We start from the raw sequence: 18,946 nt of genomic DNA on the forward strand, positions 1-18,946 counted from the left end.
ATGGTCCAATTTTCAAGGTATTAAATTTTTCTTTACCGTAATTCTTTATCTGGAGGACAACGCAGGTCCGTGTGGATCTCGAGATGACAGTCAGTTGTCCAAGGGCCGGCCAATGTCTCTGCTAAGGGGAAAGACAGTTACTTGTCTTGGATGATCGGCCGCCGTCCGGTCCCTGGTCCGACGGTCAATCCTGAGATCCCACTTCTGACACCGTTTGTTTAGGAAATTAAATCAGGAAAAAATCTTGTCTTTTGTAGTTTTAATATCTTTGCAAAGAGAGAGCAGTTACAGTTGCTTCGTGTCTCTGCTTGTCTCTGAGACTCACGGAAGCGCAATGCACAGTTAAACTAAAATGGGAGGGAGATGAGGGAAGAAAGAAAAACAGACCTATTCATAGTTTTCTTGTCCTTGAGAGAAAAGGGAGGTTGGTACAACCACAGAGACAGGATGACAGAAGGGAAGAAACAATTAAGCTAAAAAGTCACACAAGAACAAAGAACAATTTAAGTAAACTATGGGAAAATACAACAAAAGAGTATATAGACTATATTTTGTCATTTTGCCACAACACAGTCCATGGTCATAGCGTTGACCACTTTATAGCACCTAGAGAAAAAACTGTGATTTAATATATGAAAAATATACTCTTCCACACTTGCCAATAATTCACACTTAGGTGACAATAACTCACCAACCAGTGAATACAGAAAAAAAAAAACGCAATTGAACCCCCACCCCCAAATTGCCTATATTCATAGTTTAAACTAGGGATGCACTGATACCACTTTTTCAAACTGAGTACAATTCCAAGTACTTAACATTTGAGTACTCACCAATAATGCCATTGTCTTGCAGTTGTGAGGATTTTTTTTAATTTTAATCAAATATTGTTTAAAACCTTTTTACTGAACATGTTTCTCTCAAATGACACACTTGAGTAACAACTCTTTACTGATATTTTAACTTCTAACCATGTTTTTTCAACAAATTTTACTTAAATGTAGCCTGTAACACAGTAGATTTTAGTTGTAAATTAAAACTTGCAGGGAAAGTGATAGACTTTCAAGTCTTTGCTTGCTTCTTTTAGCTTTGGACTTTGTCTTAAAAAAAGTGTGGCGGGTCCTTTTTTTTTTTTTTTTTTTTTAAATGCAGCGTTATGTATTAGCTCTAGAAGGGCCAAGGTTCTCCAAGTAACTGGCGCGATCAAAGGAACCATTGATTTAACGAGCAATTCACCGTTTCACTGTGTGTACTTAGATTTGCATGGCTTAATCGCTGAGATTATACAGATATGCTACCTTCAAAGTAGCTCTATAATGACTCAGGTTTTGGTGTTGGAGAATACTGCTTCAAGTCCCACTATGGACAAAAATGTATAAAGAGATGCTAGTCTGTTTTCTGGCTACTGTCGACGTACTCATGAACAAGGAATCACTCCCATTGTCCCAGCTCAAGTGATGCAGCACACTTTGCGCACTGCTTTCATGCTAAATCCATCTTTGCATGCGTGTGATTTCGCTCTTTGTGTGGTGCATATATTGGAGTGGGACTTGAATTTCGCCTTGATGGACACAAATACGTTTAATAAATTAAAAACTATTTTCAGATTCAACCAGGTAAAGCCAGCTGCCTCGGCCCGAAGCTGTACAGCACGGAGCGGAGTGGCAACACGGCTTGAAGCTCTTATGCTCATTCGGGAGTGGAGTCAAAATGCCAGACAAATATAACCCAAGTCGACTTAAAATGTTGTTTTTACATGGTAATTTTTACATGGTTGTTTTTACATGGTAATTTCAATTATTTAGGGGAAAAAAACCAATTCAAATTTACCTGGTGCTGTGTGAAGAAGTAATGGCCCCCTACATTTACGCCAGTTGTAACGAGAGATACACCTTCTAAAAAGCTCAACTGTCTGGGAATCTGGTGGGTTTTTTTTTTTACAAAAGAAAGACAAGCCTTTGTTTTTTTTGGTCAGCAGTGGTTTTCACCTAGGAACTCTGCCATCGATGCCATTTTTGCCCAGTCTCTTCCTTATTGTTGTGTCAGGAACACTGACCTTACTGAGGCAAGGGAGGCCTGCAGTTCTCGAAGTTGTCAGAGTTCCTTTGTGGACCCACTGGATGAGTCATTGCTGTTCTCTTGGGGTAATCTTTGTTGGCCGGCCACTCCTGGGAAGGTTCACCACTGTTCCATGTTTTCTCCACTTGAGGATAATTGCTCTCCGTATGGTTTGCTGGAATCCTAAAGCTTTATAAATTGCTTTTGTAACCCTTTCCAGACTGATAATGTCAATTACTTTATTACGCGACTGTTCTGGAATTTCACATGATCGTGTCATTTTGTTGCAGCTTTTTTAGATCTTTTGTCCCACTTGATTTTGTCGGGACAGATTCTGTTTGTGATTTCTTGATTGAACAGGTCTGGAGGTAATCAGGCTTGGGTATGATTCAGTGAAAATTAACAAAATTGATTAGCAATTCATTATTTAACAAAGAGGCTAATTACTTTTTCCCACAGGGCCAGGTAACTTTGAATAGCTTTTCCCTCTTAAATTAAATCACCATTTTTTTTTTATTTTATTTTGTTTTTAATGTATTTTTTTTTTTTTAAAGTATTTTAACTTCACTTGGGTTATGTCTATTTACATGTTTGATGTTATACATTAACGCGGGGGAAACTGCAAAAATATAAGAATTTTCGGGGAGGGGGGGGGTCAATGTTTTTTCACAGCACTGAATGTGTGTGTGTGTGTGTGTTCATTCAGAATGCTGCAGCTCTGGTTCTGGCAAGAACAAAGACGTCAGAACATAAAACTCCAATTCTAAATTCTCTACACTTACTCTCAGTCCGTTTTAGAATAGATTTTAAATTTCTGCTACTGGCCTATAAATCACTAAATGATTTAGATCCTGCATACAAGAAATACTCATGGAATATAAAGCCAGCAGGACTCTTAAGATATACAGACTCAGGTCAAATAGTGGAGCACAAAAGTCCAAAGCAAACATGGTGAAGCAGCATTTAGAGGTTATGCTGCACACAAAGGGAATAAGTTGCTAACAGAACTGATGTCAGCCCCAAGTGTGAATGTTAAGTCCAGGTTAAAAACGTTTTTGTCATGCTTTTTAGAGAGTTTCCACTTTTAAATGAGCTTTCTTGCACTGTACACTGTTTTATTATATTTGTCTTTTTCTTTGTTTTAAATGTTTGTCCGCTGTTGTTTTTAATCATGTAAAGCATATTGAATTACCTTGTGTAAGAAATGTGCTATATAAATAAATTTGCTTATTTAGAAGTACGGTGTCTTTCAGCTTGCGCTGAGGGTGGGCGGTCAGTCTGGTGGCTTTGTTTTTAATGAGCGTGGTGCATGCAACGGGGCAATAAAATCAAGGCATACTGTGTCTGTGTGGGACTCGCACACACACACGTAGCGTGTGTCTCTTTCACAGACACATACACGTACTAAAAAAAATAGAAAAGTTACATCAAGTAATATAAAATGAAGGTATTACTGTTTCCATTTAAAATGGCAGCAAATTAATAAAACCGATCCTTTTCACCCGATCGAGATCAGCTGAAAATCACATGACCGACCCCGATTTTCGATCACGTGGTCAGCTCTGGACATCCCTCATCAACAGTCCTTTTTTGTACTATACATACATTTAAATGTAGCAGACTTGTTAACATAGTCTTTGTCTTGCAGTGCCCTGACTCAACCTGTAAGCAGGACCTGCTCGCCTACCTGCAGCGTATTGCCTTGTATTGCCACCAGCTCAACATCTGCAGCAAAGTCAAGGCTGAGGTTCAGAATCTGGGAGGAGAGCTGGTTGTTTCAGGGGTAAGTTCACCATCATTTTAATCATGGACACTAGGGAACCATCTATAATTTACTCTCTCCAATGTGCCCAGCCACCAAAGTAACTGAAGAGTTGCAGAGCAGTTTAAAAGGATGTTAAATGACATGAAATAAGCCTAACCGTTGGTGAAATGTTTTGACAACTCCTGAGAGGAGGGAGAAGTTGAGTGTGGAAGTCTCTAAGGTAACCGACTGAATCCTGGGAAAGAGGAAGACTGAAATCATTCAGTGAAAGATTTTCAAATGCCACTCATCGCATGGACAAGTATTGTGTTGTGGCGCACATGTAAACAAAACAGCGGGTTGATAAAGCGTCACTCGGTTGCCTCAGCTCCTGTCACATGAAATCAGTAGATTTACAATGCATTAGAATACATCAGTTAGTTTCTGAAAATAGTGGTTCTAAAAAATATTTTCCATAACTTAAGTCTGTTAACTCATTTTCAAATGTCCATAACATGGAGGACTGGCAGTTAATCTGTTTGATTCAATCTCTCACCTGTTTAACTCTACAGGCAATTTTTCAGTAACAAGTGGAAAAAAAAAAATAATAATTATATCACTTCGTATTATTTTACAGGGATTGCTATATTGTGTAGTTTATAATTCAAATTTAATTGTATATGATATAATGATCAGCTGTCCGTTTTCCTGTGTTGTCATACGTTCCATTTCCTTCTCTACCGTTATCATTACACCTAGGGATGGGTGAGTACCGATATTAGGTATCAGTATTGGGCCAATACGGCCTGATTTCAATGTAGCGGGTACTCCTAAAGGCTGCCGATACCAGCAACCGATAAATCTGACATGGAGTGAGTTCTTGCCAGTATTTGGCGCTATACTGCAGCGGTATCACACTGTGGCGAATCATCATGTGCATCAGCAAGAAACAAACAAAAAGAAAGAGGTATTTGTTTATAATTTTCTGTCATTGTCCATTCAGCTATCGACCCATTTTTCTAACGCTTATCCGAGGTCAGGTTGCGGAGGCAGTAGCTTTAGCAGGGAAGCCCAGAATTCCCTCTGCCCAGTCACTTCATCCAGCTCTTTGGGGGGGATCACAATGCATTCCCAGGCCAGCTAGGAAGCATAGTCTCTCCAGCGTGTACTGGGTCATCCCCGGGGTCTCCTCCCGGCGGGACGTGCCCGGAACACCTCACCAGGGAGGCATCCGAATCAGATGCCCAAGCTACCTCATCTGGCTCCTCTCAATGCGGAGGAGCTGTGGCTCTACTCTGAGCCCCTACCGGATGACCAAGCTTCTCACCTTCTCTCTCTAAGGAGTTGAGCTTGGACACCCTTTGGAGGAAACTCATTTCGTCCGATTGTATCCAGGATCTTGTTCTTTTGGTCACGACCCACAGCTCGTGAGGCGAGGGTAGGAATGTAGATCAACCGACAAATTGAGAGCTTCGCCTTTGCTTAGCTCATTCTTCACCACAACGGACCGATACAAAGTCTGCATCACTGCAAACGCTGCACCGATCTGCCTGCCTCACTCGTGAACAAGACCCTAAGATACTTGAACTCCTCCACTTGGGGCAGGGCCTCATGTACAAAAGGTGGCGTCCGTTCTTTTTCACGGCAAAGTTCAGATGTATCAAGAGTGACATGACCGTGGAAATGTGCGGTGCCTCACGCCAACTGCATGGCTGGCGTATGTACGTTTCTGCAGCTTTTGGTGCTTTGGCGACACTTAGAGGTGATGCTGGGAAACTGTTCTCATAAATCTGCACACCAGAGACACATTAATAATTAGCACTGATGAACAATTCATGCCCGGCAACATTTGATTTCAACAATGCAATTGATGCAAAGACTGAGAATTCATTTAACCAGTGTATTTAATGAACGACTGATACTTGTGAGGACACCTATTAATTGATCGAGGCGATCATTTATGCCGCCTATTGCCCTCACAATCGCTTCGTGACTCCAGCACATGCACTGAAAAAAAGTCCTTTGAATTTACTTCATTTGAACATGTACATCGGTTCCACATGATTAAAATGTATTTTAAATTTAAATTTAGCCCTCTTCTCCTAAAAAAAAAACAAAAAACATGATTTTTTTTTTTTTGTCAGTGTGCGTGTCCTCTCCTGTGTATTAAAATAATAAATTGAGTAATCAAAAAGGCCCCTCCTTGAGCCGTCACCTTATCGTGGTGGGGGGGTTTGTGTGTCCCAATGATCGTAGGAGATAAATTGTCTGGGGCTTTATGCCCCTGGCAGGGTCACCCATGGCAAACGGGTCCTAGGTGAGGGACCAGACAAAGCACGGCTCAAAGACCCCTTATTCAAATCGTATTGTGAGGGTCTGCTGGGAACGTCTGGCGGAATCCCCTGTCAGAAGGAGTTTCAACTCCCACCTCCAACAGAACTTTGCTCATGTTCCGGTGGAGGCGGGGGACATCGAGTGAGAGTGGACCATGTTCCGCGCCTCCATTGCTGAGGCGGCCGACCGGAGCTGTGGCCGTAAGGTGGTTGGTGCCTGTCGTGGCGGCAATCCCTGAACCCGTTGGTGTACACCAACGGTGAGGGATGCCGTGAAGCTGAAGGAGTCCTATCGGGCCTTTTTGGCCTGTGGGACTCCTGAGGCAGCTGATGGGTACCACCGGCTGGCCAAGCGGAATGCAGCTTTGGTGGTCGCTGAAGCAAAAACTCGGGAATGGGAGGAGTTCGGTGAGGCCATGGAGAAAGACTTCCGGATGGCTTTGAGAAAATTCTGGTCCACCATCCGGCGTCTCAGGAGAGGGAAGCAGTGTACCATCAACACTGTGTATAGTGGGGATGGGGCGCTGCTGACCTTGACTCGGGACGTTGTGAGCCGGTGGGGAGAATACTTCGAAGACCTCCTCAATTCCCCCGACACGCCTTCCCATGAGGGAGCAGAGTCTGGGTTCTCTGAGGCGGGCTCTCCTATCTCTGGGGTTGAGGTCACAAAGGTGGTTAAAAAGCTCCTCGGTGGCAAAGCCCCGGGGGTGGTTGAGATTCGCCCGGAGTTCCTCAAGGCTCTGGATGTTGTAGGGCTGTCCTGGTTAACACGCCTCTGCAACATCGCGTGGACATCGGGGACAGTGCCTCTGGATTGGCAGACTGGGGTGGTGGTGGGGGATCGGAGGGTGTGTTCCAACTACAAGGGGATCACACTCCTCAGCCTGGTAAGGTCTATTCAGGGGTGCTGGAGAGGACGGTCCGTCGGGAAGTTGAATCTCATATTCAGGAGGAGCAGTGTGGTTTTCTTCCTGGCTGTGAAACAGTGGACCAGCTCTACACCCTTGGCAGGCTCCTCGAGGGTGCATGGGAGTTCACCCAACCAGTCTACATGTGTTTTCTGGACTTGGAGAAGGCGTTCGAACGTGTCCCTCGGGGGGTCCTGTGGGGGGGGTGCTTCGGGAGTATGGGGTACCAAACCCCTGATACGGGCTGTTCGGTCCCTGTACGACCGGAGTCAGAGTTTGGTCCCCATATCCGGCAGTAAGTCTGACTTGTTTCCCGTGAGGGTTGGACTGTGCCAAGGCTGCCCTTTGTCACCAATTCTGTTTAACATTTATGGACAGAATTTCTAGGCGCAGCCAAAGCGTAGAGGGTGTCCGGTTTGGTGGCTTCCTTCATGATTTTCAACCCCCTAACAAACCTATACAGTACAGTACTGTATATCAAACATGACAAACATGATCGATCAAAAATCTCATTAACCTAGATGACAACAACAAGCATAACTGTCGTCCTCGTTGAAATTCAGTTGACCTGCCAACACGCACCCAAACCGTGTCACGAGCCCATCTGCTGTTAATAACCAGTTGTAAATCACAAAACCCCTTCTTTTAACAACTAGGTTCCGACAGTTATGAAGAATAAAAAAAGAAACCCACTTTACCCTGACTTTTTGGCTTGCAGGTTCTTCTCTTGACAACAATTCAGCATGTAAGTGCCTCACCTTTTCGCAAATGATAGTCTCCGAAATGTTATCACACGCTAGTTGTTTTCCATTCATCCAAACGAGCAACAGCTTTTTGACTTGGTCCAGAGGTTTCTCTGTCGTTCCCAAGATACTTCACTCCCTTGGCCATGTCAGCAGCAAAAAAAACATATTTTTTCCACAATAGTGGCAATTGGGAACTTCTTTCTTCCATACTGTACTATACTTGCGAGCAAGCTTTATGTGTGTGCCATTGATATACTCCTTACAAATCGTCTTGAGTCCACAGTGAGTCCCTCCCTCATGCTACACTTGTCTGTTGCTTTTTCTTGGACCCATATTGAGTGAAAATTAAAAACAAAAAGAAACGAAATGACACACTATAAGCAAAGTAGCGAGCAACGCTGGAGTGGCTGAGAGTGATAGACCTCCTGCCCAGCACAAAATGGATGAATAAAACCGCAAGGTTCGACCTATGATTTGGTCTATGATTCGTAAATGGAATAGTTTGAACATTGAGGCATCATAAATCGTGGTTTCACTGTATTTTCTAGACAATTTGGGTTAACTTTAAATTTTTCCAATTTTAGAGCATTTGATTTTGGACGTTCCACTGTACTTACATTTCGTTGCATGGGTACCTTGTAATGCAGTTAATGTTTTTATAATTTTCCGTTTGTATATGATTTTTGTTGAATTACCACTGGTTTGTGTTGACTAATAAAGGTAGTTTGCTTTGTATGATGGAGAAAACAGATGCTTCCCACATGCTAATCCTGTTTTCAAGATGTGCAATGTTTGCAAGGTTGTTAAAGCATTAATTAGCCACTTGCCAGTCAACCTGTTTTTAAACCCTTTTCCCTTTCAGCAGAGCTGGGCTTTCAACACTTAGCATAAGTGTCACCAATGTCTCGGAGGCTTTTAAATTTTTTAGATTAAATTAGTCTGACCTTTTTCTCTATTCTCCAATTCCTTGCATATGTTTATGTCAAAACATGAAAAGGTTGTCGATTCTAGGTTCCAAACAATGAAGCCCTTTTCCTCATATCACCGAGGCTAACCATTTTTACACCTCTCTCTATCACATTAACAGTTGGACAGCGCCATGTCCCTCATTCAGGCCGCAAAAAATCTGATGAACACCGTGGTGTCTACTGTGAAGGCATCGTACGTCGCCTCCACCAAGTACCAGAAGAACAAGGGCATGGAGGCCCTCAATATGCCTGCCATTTCCTGGAGGATGAAGGCACCTGAGAAGAAGCCTCTGGTGAAGAGAGAGAAACAGGATGATGGCCAAACAAACAGGGTCAAGAGATCCTCTCACAAGAAGCATGTCAACCCCGTTCAGGCTCTGAGCGAGTTCAAAGCAATGGATAGTATCTAGAGCCTTCCTCATTTTGTTTATATATAGAGATAAAGGTTGGCATTTTATCAAAAAGAGCTTTTAAGATATTTTTTTTTGAAAATTGAAATCTTTCCATTGGTGTATATGTACATGTCTGCCTTATCTCAATTCCATAAGATTGCTGTATACGGTCTTGTATGGAAAATAGTAAGGGATCAATTGGACACAGGCGTTTTGTATTTTCACATTTGTTTTCTATTATGTATGGATGACTTAATTCAACAGACTATTCTCATTTAGGTTGTATTATTACCATGCTGGGGTTCTCTGGTCTTTTTCATTGTTTGGTAATCTATACCACAGATATCAACTATGCAAATTCCCAACTGCCTTATTTCAACTCGAGCAATATTTGTTTGGAGCCTGCAGGGCATATGTGAGATTTGATGTGACATGGCCCACCTGTAACAAACCAAAGTTAGTATTATATAGTTGTAGCTGTTCACACTTGATGACAGATGTCTGTCTCGCTCTGTTGATTTTTTTGTTTTTTTTTTGTTTTGTTTGTTTTTGTTTTTTTTGTAAAGACACGTTTAAGCCGCACGGATATGCCCTCCACCCCCTTCTCAGTCCAGCTCTGAGCATTTGAGACTTATTGATGAAGTCTTATAAAACCCAGTGGGCCAAACAATCAGTGAAGTACACCTGTTCTCTGCAGAGCTGACAAGCTTCATTTACTGTCACTGAGACCAACCGCCACAACCTAAGAATGGGTCCAAATTTTGAGGTATCAATACTTTTCTCTCCTCAGCCTGGGAAGAATGCATGTAAAGAGACGGGGAGATTTCCTCCCTAATGCGGCTTGTTTTCTATTCTATTCTAGTCCAGACTCTAAATGGTCAACTTTTTCAAGCCTCCAACTCACAGTGTGTTAAAACCTTGAAATTGTTACTTGATCTAACAGCTTTTTGATGACATTGTGAGGCTTTTTGCAATTGTCCTGGTTTAGTTTCCCATTCAAATTCTGTTTTGCCTGATTGGCATCAGTGAACTAATCCCAGATGGGCATGTATGTGCTCACTTTTGAGGGTTTTTTTTTTTTTTTTTTTTGCCATGCACAGCCAATATCTCAAAGGCTTAAGTTTTTATTTCCTCTGTCTTTTGCTGTATTTGATTTTGGAATAGAGAGAACAACTTTGCTGTGGATATTTTTTTTTCCTTTATAGCTGACCTGTTAGTGAACACTATACTGAATTCATGTACCTGCTTTCTATCTAGACAAACAGTTGAATAAAACCATCCTCTCCAATAACTGTTTTCTCGACTGAATTGATTCCAAGCTTCATTGTGCTTGCTTGATAGTGTTGTAAAAAGTTAAGCTAAGATAAAACCTAGAAGTGAAGTATTCTTTTTACCAGGAGTGAGTGGTTGTTGAAGGAAGCTAAAGTAGGGATGCATCACAAAACAATCTAATCATTGCAAACAGATGAATCCTGAAAATAAGAGGTTCACATTTAAGTAGTGCCGAACATACTGAAGGGAACAGTCTACAGCTGCATAAGGTTGTCACCTCCTTCCACATGATTTGGGGTTGCGCAATAATACAGATCAGAAATGTTGTTAGATGGCTGGTCGTGATCGGTCACAGTATCCCTTGTGGTCGGCTGTTAAGCAACAATTAGGTGATGCTTGAGGACATTTTGCAAGCTGCCACATCAAAAGGACATGGAAGCCAAATCTCAGTCTAATTGCTTTTATCAAAATATGAAATGTAAAAAAATGATTTATATAGCATTCTGGGTTTTAGAGTTTGAATCTCAGCTGTGGCCTTTGTGGAGTTTGCATATTGTCCCCAGGGTTGTGTGGGTTTACCCCCAGGTATTCTGGCTTCCGCCCACATCCCAAAACATGCTTAGTTTAATTGAAGATCAATTATCCTTAAGTGGGAATGTGAGTGTGAGTGGTTGGTTGTTTGTCCACATCTGTGGCCTGCGATTGGGTTTACCAAGCCACTTGGCCAAAGTCAGTTTTGATAACTCCAGTTTACCTGGGACCCTTGTGAGGCTAAGCAGTATCAAAAATTGATGGATTAATTTATTTGAATGTTGTTTTTATTTTTTTAAACAAAAAAAACGGTCTTATCATTTACACTAAGCAAATCATTCTTGTTTTCAGAAAGCAAACCTGCTGTACTGGGTTAAAGAAGTATTTTCTGTAGTATTTTTTTGTATCATTTGTGTCCAGTGATGCCGGACACTCGTTAAAAAGCAACACGTTACTCTAAAATGGCCACCATTTGGAGTAACAAGCAATGTAACGTTACTTTATCCAGAGAATTAATCAGAATACACTTAATTTGTCAATCCAAAAGCAGTTGTTATAAAGTAAACAATGATTCCTAATAAGGAATTAATTGTGGATAATGACTTGTGGAAGCTGCAACCTATCTGTCCGTTAGCATTTTGACAATTGGGCTGACCAAACACTATTTTTGTTGTTTTCCTTAGTAAAAAGTGTATTTGATTGATGTAACTTTTTTTTTTTTAAATTTACACATTAAGAAGAAAGCGCGTAATGCATCGTGGGTTAATTATTTATCCCGAAGTGCGCAGTCAGAAGTAGTCATGCAGGTAAGGACTGACTCACTGAAGGACTTACAATACTTGGCTTAAATATTTACAATGAAAAGTGAGAGCTTTCAACTTCGTCTGGAGTCCATACTGCTCGTGAGCTGGTTTAACGCGCTACACCGCTGACATTGATGTAAATTAAGTGCTTGTCCCACAGTCAATGACCCACAGCTTTGCTAGTTAAACAGCTGTGTAATCTTGTCACCGGGAACAAAAATGTTTTCTCTCTCTTCGCATTAAAATTACGATGCTGGGAGCAAGGTTGTGTGGGTGTGTGTGTGTGTGTGTGTGTGTGTGTTGTTGGGGGATGTAATCAGGAAAATCTACCAACAATGATGCAAATAAAATAAAATAAGTATTGTTGGCCGCTATCACGCTTTTAAAACATTAAGTGCAGTCTTGTGTGTTTCCCCCAAGCCCAACATCAAACCGCCACTCACTCACACTCACGTTTATGTACATGCACACAATCGGCAGGGTTGCTGCTGCCTGTCTGTCTGTCAGTCTATCTAAGAGTCTTTAGAGAAGTGTACTGAAGTGTGGTGTGCTTGTTATATTTGGCATGTGAAGTATGCACTAAGTACCTCATTTGATGTGGCTTTAACTACACTAATATAAAATTATTGGTTCATGTTGATGTCATCATTCAGTAACTTGTGTGCCGTACATTACCAAGTTTTTTTTTTTTTGTTTTTTTGGTAGTACTGTGATAAGTGATAAGGCCTTCCCGCTTACGTGCAGAGATTTCACCAGATTCTCTCAATATTTCTGATATTATGGACCGTAAATGATGAAATCCCTAAATTCCCCGCAATTGAGAAACGCTGTTTTTAAACTGTTTGAGTATTTGCTCATGCAGTTGTTCACAAAGTGGTGGACCTTGCTCTATTCTTGCATGTGAACAACTGAGTATTTTGAGGATGCTCCTTTTATACACAATCATTACACTCACCTGTTTGTAATTCACCTGTTCACTTGTGGAATGTTCCAAACCAGTATTTTTTTTTTTTTAGCATTCCTCAACTTTCCCATTCTTTTGATGCCACTGTCCCAGCTTTTTAGGAACGGGTTGCAGGCATCAAATTCAAATGAGAAAATATTTTCAAAAAAAAAAAAAAAGGTTAATAAGTTTGAACATTAAATATCTTGTCTTTGTAGTGTATTCAATTGAATATAGCTTGAAAAGGATTTGCCGACCATTGTATTCTGTTTCTATTTACGTTTTACACAATGTCCCAACCTCATTGGAATTGGGTTTGTAGTTTGCAATCCATTTCTATTGTTTGTAAACACTGTGTTGATTCTATCAGGGAAAATACCTGCATTATTTGTTCACTGCCCATTTTTTGTCATATCTTTTTATTGACAATATACAGTATATGTGGAACAAATAAGATGAGCCTGTCGAGGGAGATCTTGTCACACCTGTGATTGTTCCCCGTGAATTTATAATGCATTTTTGGCCAGTGTGGCAAAACAATGAGTGGAGCTCCTGTTTGACACAACTCTTTTTGCTTCTGCTGTTAACTTCTTTTCAGTTCACTGGATTACCCACAAAATACTAGCACTATGACCTATACATTCACTAGTTTCTGAATTGATTTTTCCATAAAATACACTGTTGTCATTTGTATCGCTATTGTTATATAAAATAGCATATGTTGCGGACGAGGTTTTAATCTATATAGTCCTCCGAATGCCTTTCCTGTAGCCTACAGCCACAGTCATACAAGCTGGAGTATTGTGAATATATGACGCTGGTGAAGCAAAAGCAGTCACAATTAATAAAAGGGCCATTCCACTGATTTATTAAATACATGATAAAATGAACTGTAAAATAATTTTTCTGTCAAGCAGTGTCCTGCACATTGATCTGATTGCATCCATCCATCCAGTTTCCTTACCACTTATCCACACTAGGGTCGCAGGCGTGCTCGTGCATCTCAGCTGACTGGGCGAGAGGCGGCGTACACCCTGAACTGGTTGCCAGCCAATCGCAGGGCACATATAGAGAAACACCATTCGCACTCACAAGCACACCTATGGGCAAATTAGAGTCAAAATGTATTTATTTATAAACCTGTCCTGTCTGGCTACTAAGTCAAGCAGAATTGAGAATCTGTATAATTTCTATGCCGGAACAGTTTTACGGTGTAACAGTGGAGCTTTTTTAATACTGCCACTGTGGTTCTTTGTATTATGATGGATATTTATGAAAAATTTCAGTCGGACAGAACAAGGTTTTAAAGGGGAATGACAGAAAAGAAAAAGGAGAGGACAGAGACGCAAACAAAAGACAGGACGCCAGCTATAAGAAATATAAACGAAACAAAACATATGTACATTACAATGTCACATTGGATTTGTGTTTTGTACGGGACAGCAGTGCTGCACCCTGTGAGGGAAGAACAGGACAATGTAGGCTATGACGGGAGGGGAAGAGAGCAGGATAAGGGTAGTGGACTGGCTGTGGAATTGGACTGTGGTGTGAGTGGCTACGTAAATTCCCAAGGGTGTGTATCTGCAGGGACGTCTAGCATGCACGATAACCATCAGAGGTGTACTGGAATTGCTATGCCAATGGGCACAATGGGAATGGAAGAAGCATCCCACCAACCTGGAGGAGAACGCAGGGCCCACCGGTGCCAGCGCCCCACCCGTCCTGCCATCACTGCCCCCCCCACCCACGGGAGCGTGAGATGATAAAAAGAGCAGAACTGTCCTGTACTAAAAATGCACTGTACTTGAAAAATAAAAAAATGACTGTGCTTGATTAAAAAGTTTAAACAGGCTGTATGCATAGCCACAAGCTTCATTCTGTAATGTTTGATTGAATTTAATGTTTTGAATGTAAATTTTATTTGAATTTAATTCAGTGGTTCTTTCGCGTACCACTAGAGATTTGATATTTCAGCTATGCATGTTTTTGTTGAATAGCTGTAATGTGAGTAGTGTGAACATGCTATAAGCATGAATGCCATGTGGCTATATTTCAGTTGCTAATTCTATGCTAAAAACTCACTCCTGTTACTTATAGTCCTGTTTCCCAAAGCAATGACATAAAAATGTAGTTGCCTGTGGTGGGCCAATAAACATTTTGAGTAGTTCAATATGTGCATCATCAGATTTACAGATGGAAAAAAACACTGATATTTAAGTTTGTTTTTGAGAGCGTTACAGCAAGCAAATGGCACCAGTTCGGTGGATTGGCCCGAAAACGGTTGTATGAACGATTACCAGACTGGTATGGTTGTAGAGTGGTGTATTATGAGGATGAACTGTTTGGAACTGGTGGCACGCTCATTCTGCTCGCATTGAACACAGCAGTTCTGTAAATATTGCTGCTCCCCAGAGACCACTTGAGACTTGACAGATAATAAGTAGATGGGCTCCTGTGATTTGAAACAGGAGAGCTAAATCTGCCAAGGTCTTGAAAAACTAACTGGATGAGGTATTTTAATGCAGATGGGATGCAATGTATAGGAGTTACTTATACTCTCGTGTCTCCCCTGTTGTGTCACCCAAATGAAGATTTATCAATCACAGGGCTCAAGTGTGACATTTGAATCCATAGGTTAGATTTTCTTAGCACATCCTTTGATGTTACAATTAATGGACAAAAGTTGACGTTTAGAAGACGCAAGCAGGAGGGTTTCCGACTAAAAGCTGTTGAGCTGTTCATGAACACAGAAATCCAGAGGCTTTAAAAGTATTAACCCTGAATCAAGGGGGAGAGATCTGAGGCTTTAAGACTTGAGAGTTTGACATTGCAGTGTCACTTCTCAGATAGAGTCACATGGTTCTGTTCGGGTATAGCGACGCGGGTAGTCCTCTAATCTCAAAACAAAATTTCACACTAAAATCTATTTTGTTTAAATTGTTCCTGCAGCACTGTGACCGACTGGTTAGCACATCTGCCTCACAGTTCTGAGAACCAGAATTCAAATCCCGGCCTCGCCTGTGCGGAGTTTGCATGTTCTCCCCGTGCCTGTGTGGCTTTTCTCCGGGTACTCCGGTTTCCTCCCACATCCCGAAAACATGCAGGGTAGGCTAATTGAAGACTCTAAATTGCCCGTAGGTGTGAATGTGAGTGAGAATGGTTGTTTATATGTGCCCTGCGGCGGCACGGTGGCCGACTGGTTAGAGCGTCAGCCTCACAGTTCTGAGGTGCGGGGTTCAATCCCCGTCCCCGCCTGTGTGGAGTTTGCATGTTCTCCCCGTGCCTGCGTGGGTTTTCTCCGGGCACTCCGGTTTCCTCCCACATCCCAAAAACATGCATTAATTGGAGACTCTAAATTGCCCCTAGGCATGACTGTGAGTGCGAATGGTTGTTTGTTTCGATGTGCCCTGCGATTGGCTGGCAACCAGTTCAGGGTGTACCCCCCCTCCTGCCCGATGACAGCTGGGATAGGCTCCAGCACGCCCGCGACCCTAGTGAGGAGAAGCGGCTCAGAAAATGGATGGATGGATGGATGTGCCCTGCAATTGGCTGGCAACTAGTTCAGGGTGGGCGGCACGGTGACGACTGGTTAGAGCGTCAGCCTCACAGTTCTGAGGACTTGGGTTCAATCCCCGGCCCCGCCTGTGTGGAGTTTGCATGTTCTCCCCGTGCCTGCATGGGTTTTCTCCGGACACGCCGGGTTCCTCCCACATCCCAAAAACATGCATTAATTGGAGACTCTAAATTGCCCGTAGGTGTGAATGTGAGTGTGAATGGTTGTTTGTCCCTCCTGCCTGATGACAGCTGGGATAGGCTCCAGCACGCCCGCGACCCTAGTGAGGAGAAGCGGCTCAGAAAATCGATGGATGGATGGATAGTTCAGGGTGTACCCCGCCTCTAGCCTGAAGATAGCTGGGATAGGCTCCAGCACGCCCCCGACCCTAGTGAGGATAAGCGGTACAGAAAATGGATGGATGGAAATTGTTCCATAGTAACATGGTGTGTAGTGGTTACCATGTCTGCCTCACAGTCAAAAGTTGTTGGAGTCTGCTTCTGTTGGTTTTCTTTGGGTAATCCGCCCACCTCCCATATTCCAAAAGCATGCATGTTAGGTTCTTTGAAAACTCAACAGTCCATAATTGTGAAAGTGTGTGTGAATGGTTGATTGTCTCTATCTGCCCTACAATTGGCTGGTGACCAGTACAGGGTGTACTCACCTCCTGAAAGGAAATTCTGGAGTCAAAACTGTCACAATCACAAAACCTTTATTAACCGCTAGGCAATATTACATCTTAAAATTGTTCAGTCATACAAGTATAATCAATGGTGAACCAATCAATATAACACTTTTCAGCACTTAAACTCCAATGCCAAATTAAGCAGGCCAGTACAGGTTTTCTGCTCACACTGACTGCTATTTAGAACTGTTCATAATTCCCTTGACCTTGTGTCAGGCCCCAGGTACAGGTGAAGCAAAACAGCCTCAAAGCATGATGCTGCCACCACCACACTTCACTGTAGGTATGGTGTTCTTTTGGTGATGTGCAGTATTGTGTTTGCACCAAAAATTCATTCATCTTCCGTTCCGCTTATCCTCACTAGGGTCACGGGGGTGATGGAGCCTATCCCAGCTATCTTGGGGCAGGAGGCGGGGTACACCCTGAACTGGTTGCCAGCCAATCGCAAGGCACACATAAACAAACAACCATTCACACTCACATTCACATTCAATTTAGAGACTTCAATTAACCTACCATGTGGTTTTTGGGATGTGGGAGGAAACCGGAGTGCCCAGAGAAAACCCACGTAGGCACGAGGAGAACATGCAAACTCCACACAGGCGGGGCCGGTGATTGAACCCCGGTTCTCAGAACTGTGAGGCAGACGCTCTAACCAGTCGCCCACCGTGTCGCTCCAATGAAACCAAGGTTGAACTTTTTGGCCATAATTCCAAAAGGTATGTTTGGTGGCGGCACGGTGAAAGACTGGTTTGCACATCTGCTAAATTGCCCCTAGGTGTGAATGTGAGTGCGAATGGTTGGTTGTTTGTATGTGCCCTGCGATTGGCTGGCAACCAGTTCAGGGTGTGACCCGCCTCCTGCCCGATGATAGCTGGGATAGGCTCCAGCATGCCTGTGACCCTAGTGAGGAGAAGCAGCTCAGAAAATGGATGGATGGATGGTTTCATTGCACCGTAACACAATTTCCTGCATGTGTTTGATAAGCTAACATAGCAGTCTACAACTACACTCAGTGTTCTTTCTTTAAAAAAAAAAAAAAACACAAACAGATGGGTGTAAAATGCACGGCATGCAAATTTTTCAAGCTTTAAGGCGTCCAAGTGTTGTTTATTTTCAATATGATGGTGAGAAGACAAGTTGGAGCAGTTGTGCAGATGCCAGTGTGCAAATGAACTAGTAGTCTTTGAGAAAAGATTAGTTGCTATAAAAGATGCATGTGTCCAACAGGACACTTTGGGAGGTATGCATTTATTATAGAGTGTGTCCACAAACATGCCCAGCTAATGTTTTATTTGCACTTCAGAGCCAAGTGAATGTTTCAGATATACGCTAATGAAAAAAAAAAAAAAAAGCAAACACGTCCGCTTGTTCACACCAGTCAATGCACAGCCAGTGAAGCTAAGTTTATAGAATGTAAATTTTCCAGTAGTTTAAATGTTATCAAACATTTAAATGTTACAGACAATGATTGTTGTATTTGATCTCTAAACCAAATGAAGAAGTCTATTGATAAATGAGTGTTCTATGTCGTCCTGGTTTCATAGAATTGGATGCTAATCTATTATAAATATTAAGCTATACATTATCAGTATATGCTTTTTTACTTGTAGAGGAGCATCTCATGTCACTGTGAGAGCAGAGCACACACATGCCTTGTTAGTACTCAGACTTTAATCTCTCTGGTTTTAAGGTCTTCTGCGTTTTGCGTGCTCGGTAGTATTTGCTGCTGACAGTGGTAATTACTGCAAGCAGTCTGTAACATTGATTTTAGTTTACACAAATCGATGTACTGTATATATGTAACCACTTACATCAGTGTTTCAAAGGTATTGAGTTCCAGTTCACATGACCACTCCCTGCGCAAAGTGGCACATAAAGAAATACAAATCCATCCATCCATTTTCCTCACTAGGGTCGCGGGCTGCCGGAGCCTATCCCAACTATCTTCGGGCGGGAGGCGGGGTACACCCTGAACCGGTCGCTGGCCAATCGCAATAAATACAAATC

The 18,946-nt window shown here is 42.3% G+C and overlaps 1 protein-coding gene across 4 annotated transcripts in view; it reads left to right on the top strand.

Annotated features, from left to right (window-relative positions):
• ctnna1 (catenin (cadherin-associated protein), alpha 1) overlaps nucleotides 1-10,440 on the top strand; it is a 102,012-nt gene extending 91,572 nt beyond the window's left edge. For all 4 annotated transcript variants that reach the window (XM_061788672.1, XM_061788674.1, XM_061788673.1 and 1 more), the window contains 2 exons: nucleotides 3,707-3,841; nucleotides 8,877-10,440. In XM_061788672.1, the coding sequence (XP_061644656.1) occupies nucleotides 3,707-3,841; nucleotides 8,877-9,167 (426 nt within the window). In that variant the 3' untranslated portion in view covers nucleotides 9,168-10,440. The remainder of the gene's footprint in view (nucleotides 1-3,706; nucleotides 3,842-8,876) is intronic.
• The last annotated feature ends 8,506 nt before the right edge of the window (nucleotides 10,441-18,946 follow it).

The sequence above is a fragment of the Phyllopteryx taeniolatus genome, chromosome 10 (genome assembly GCF_024500385.1).
Source record: "Phyllopteryx taeniolatus isolate TA_2022b chromosome 10, UOR_Ptae_1.2, whole genome shotgun sequence".
Lineage (NCBI taxonomy): Eukaryota > Metazoa > Chordata > Actinopteri > Syngnathiformes > Syngnathidae > Phyllopteryx > Phyllopteryx taeniolatus.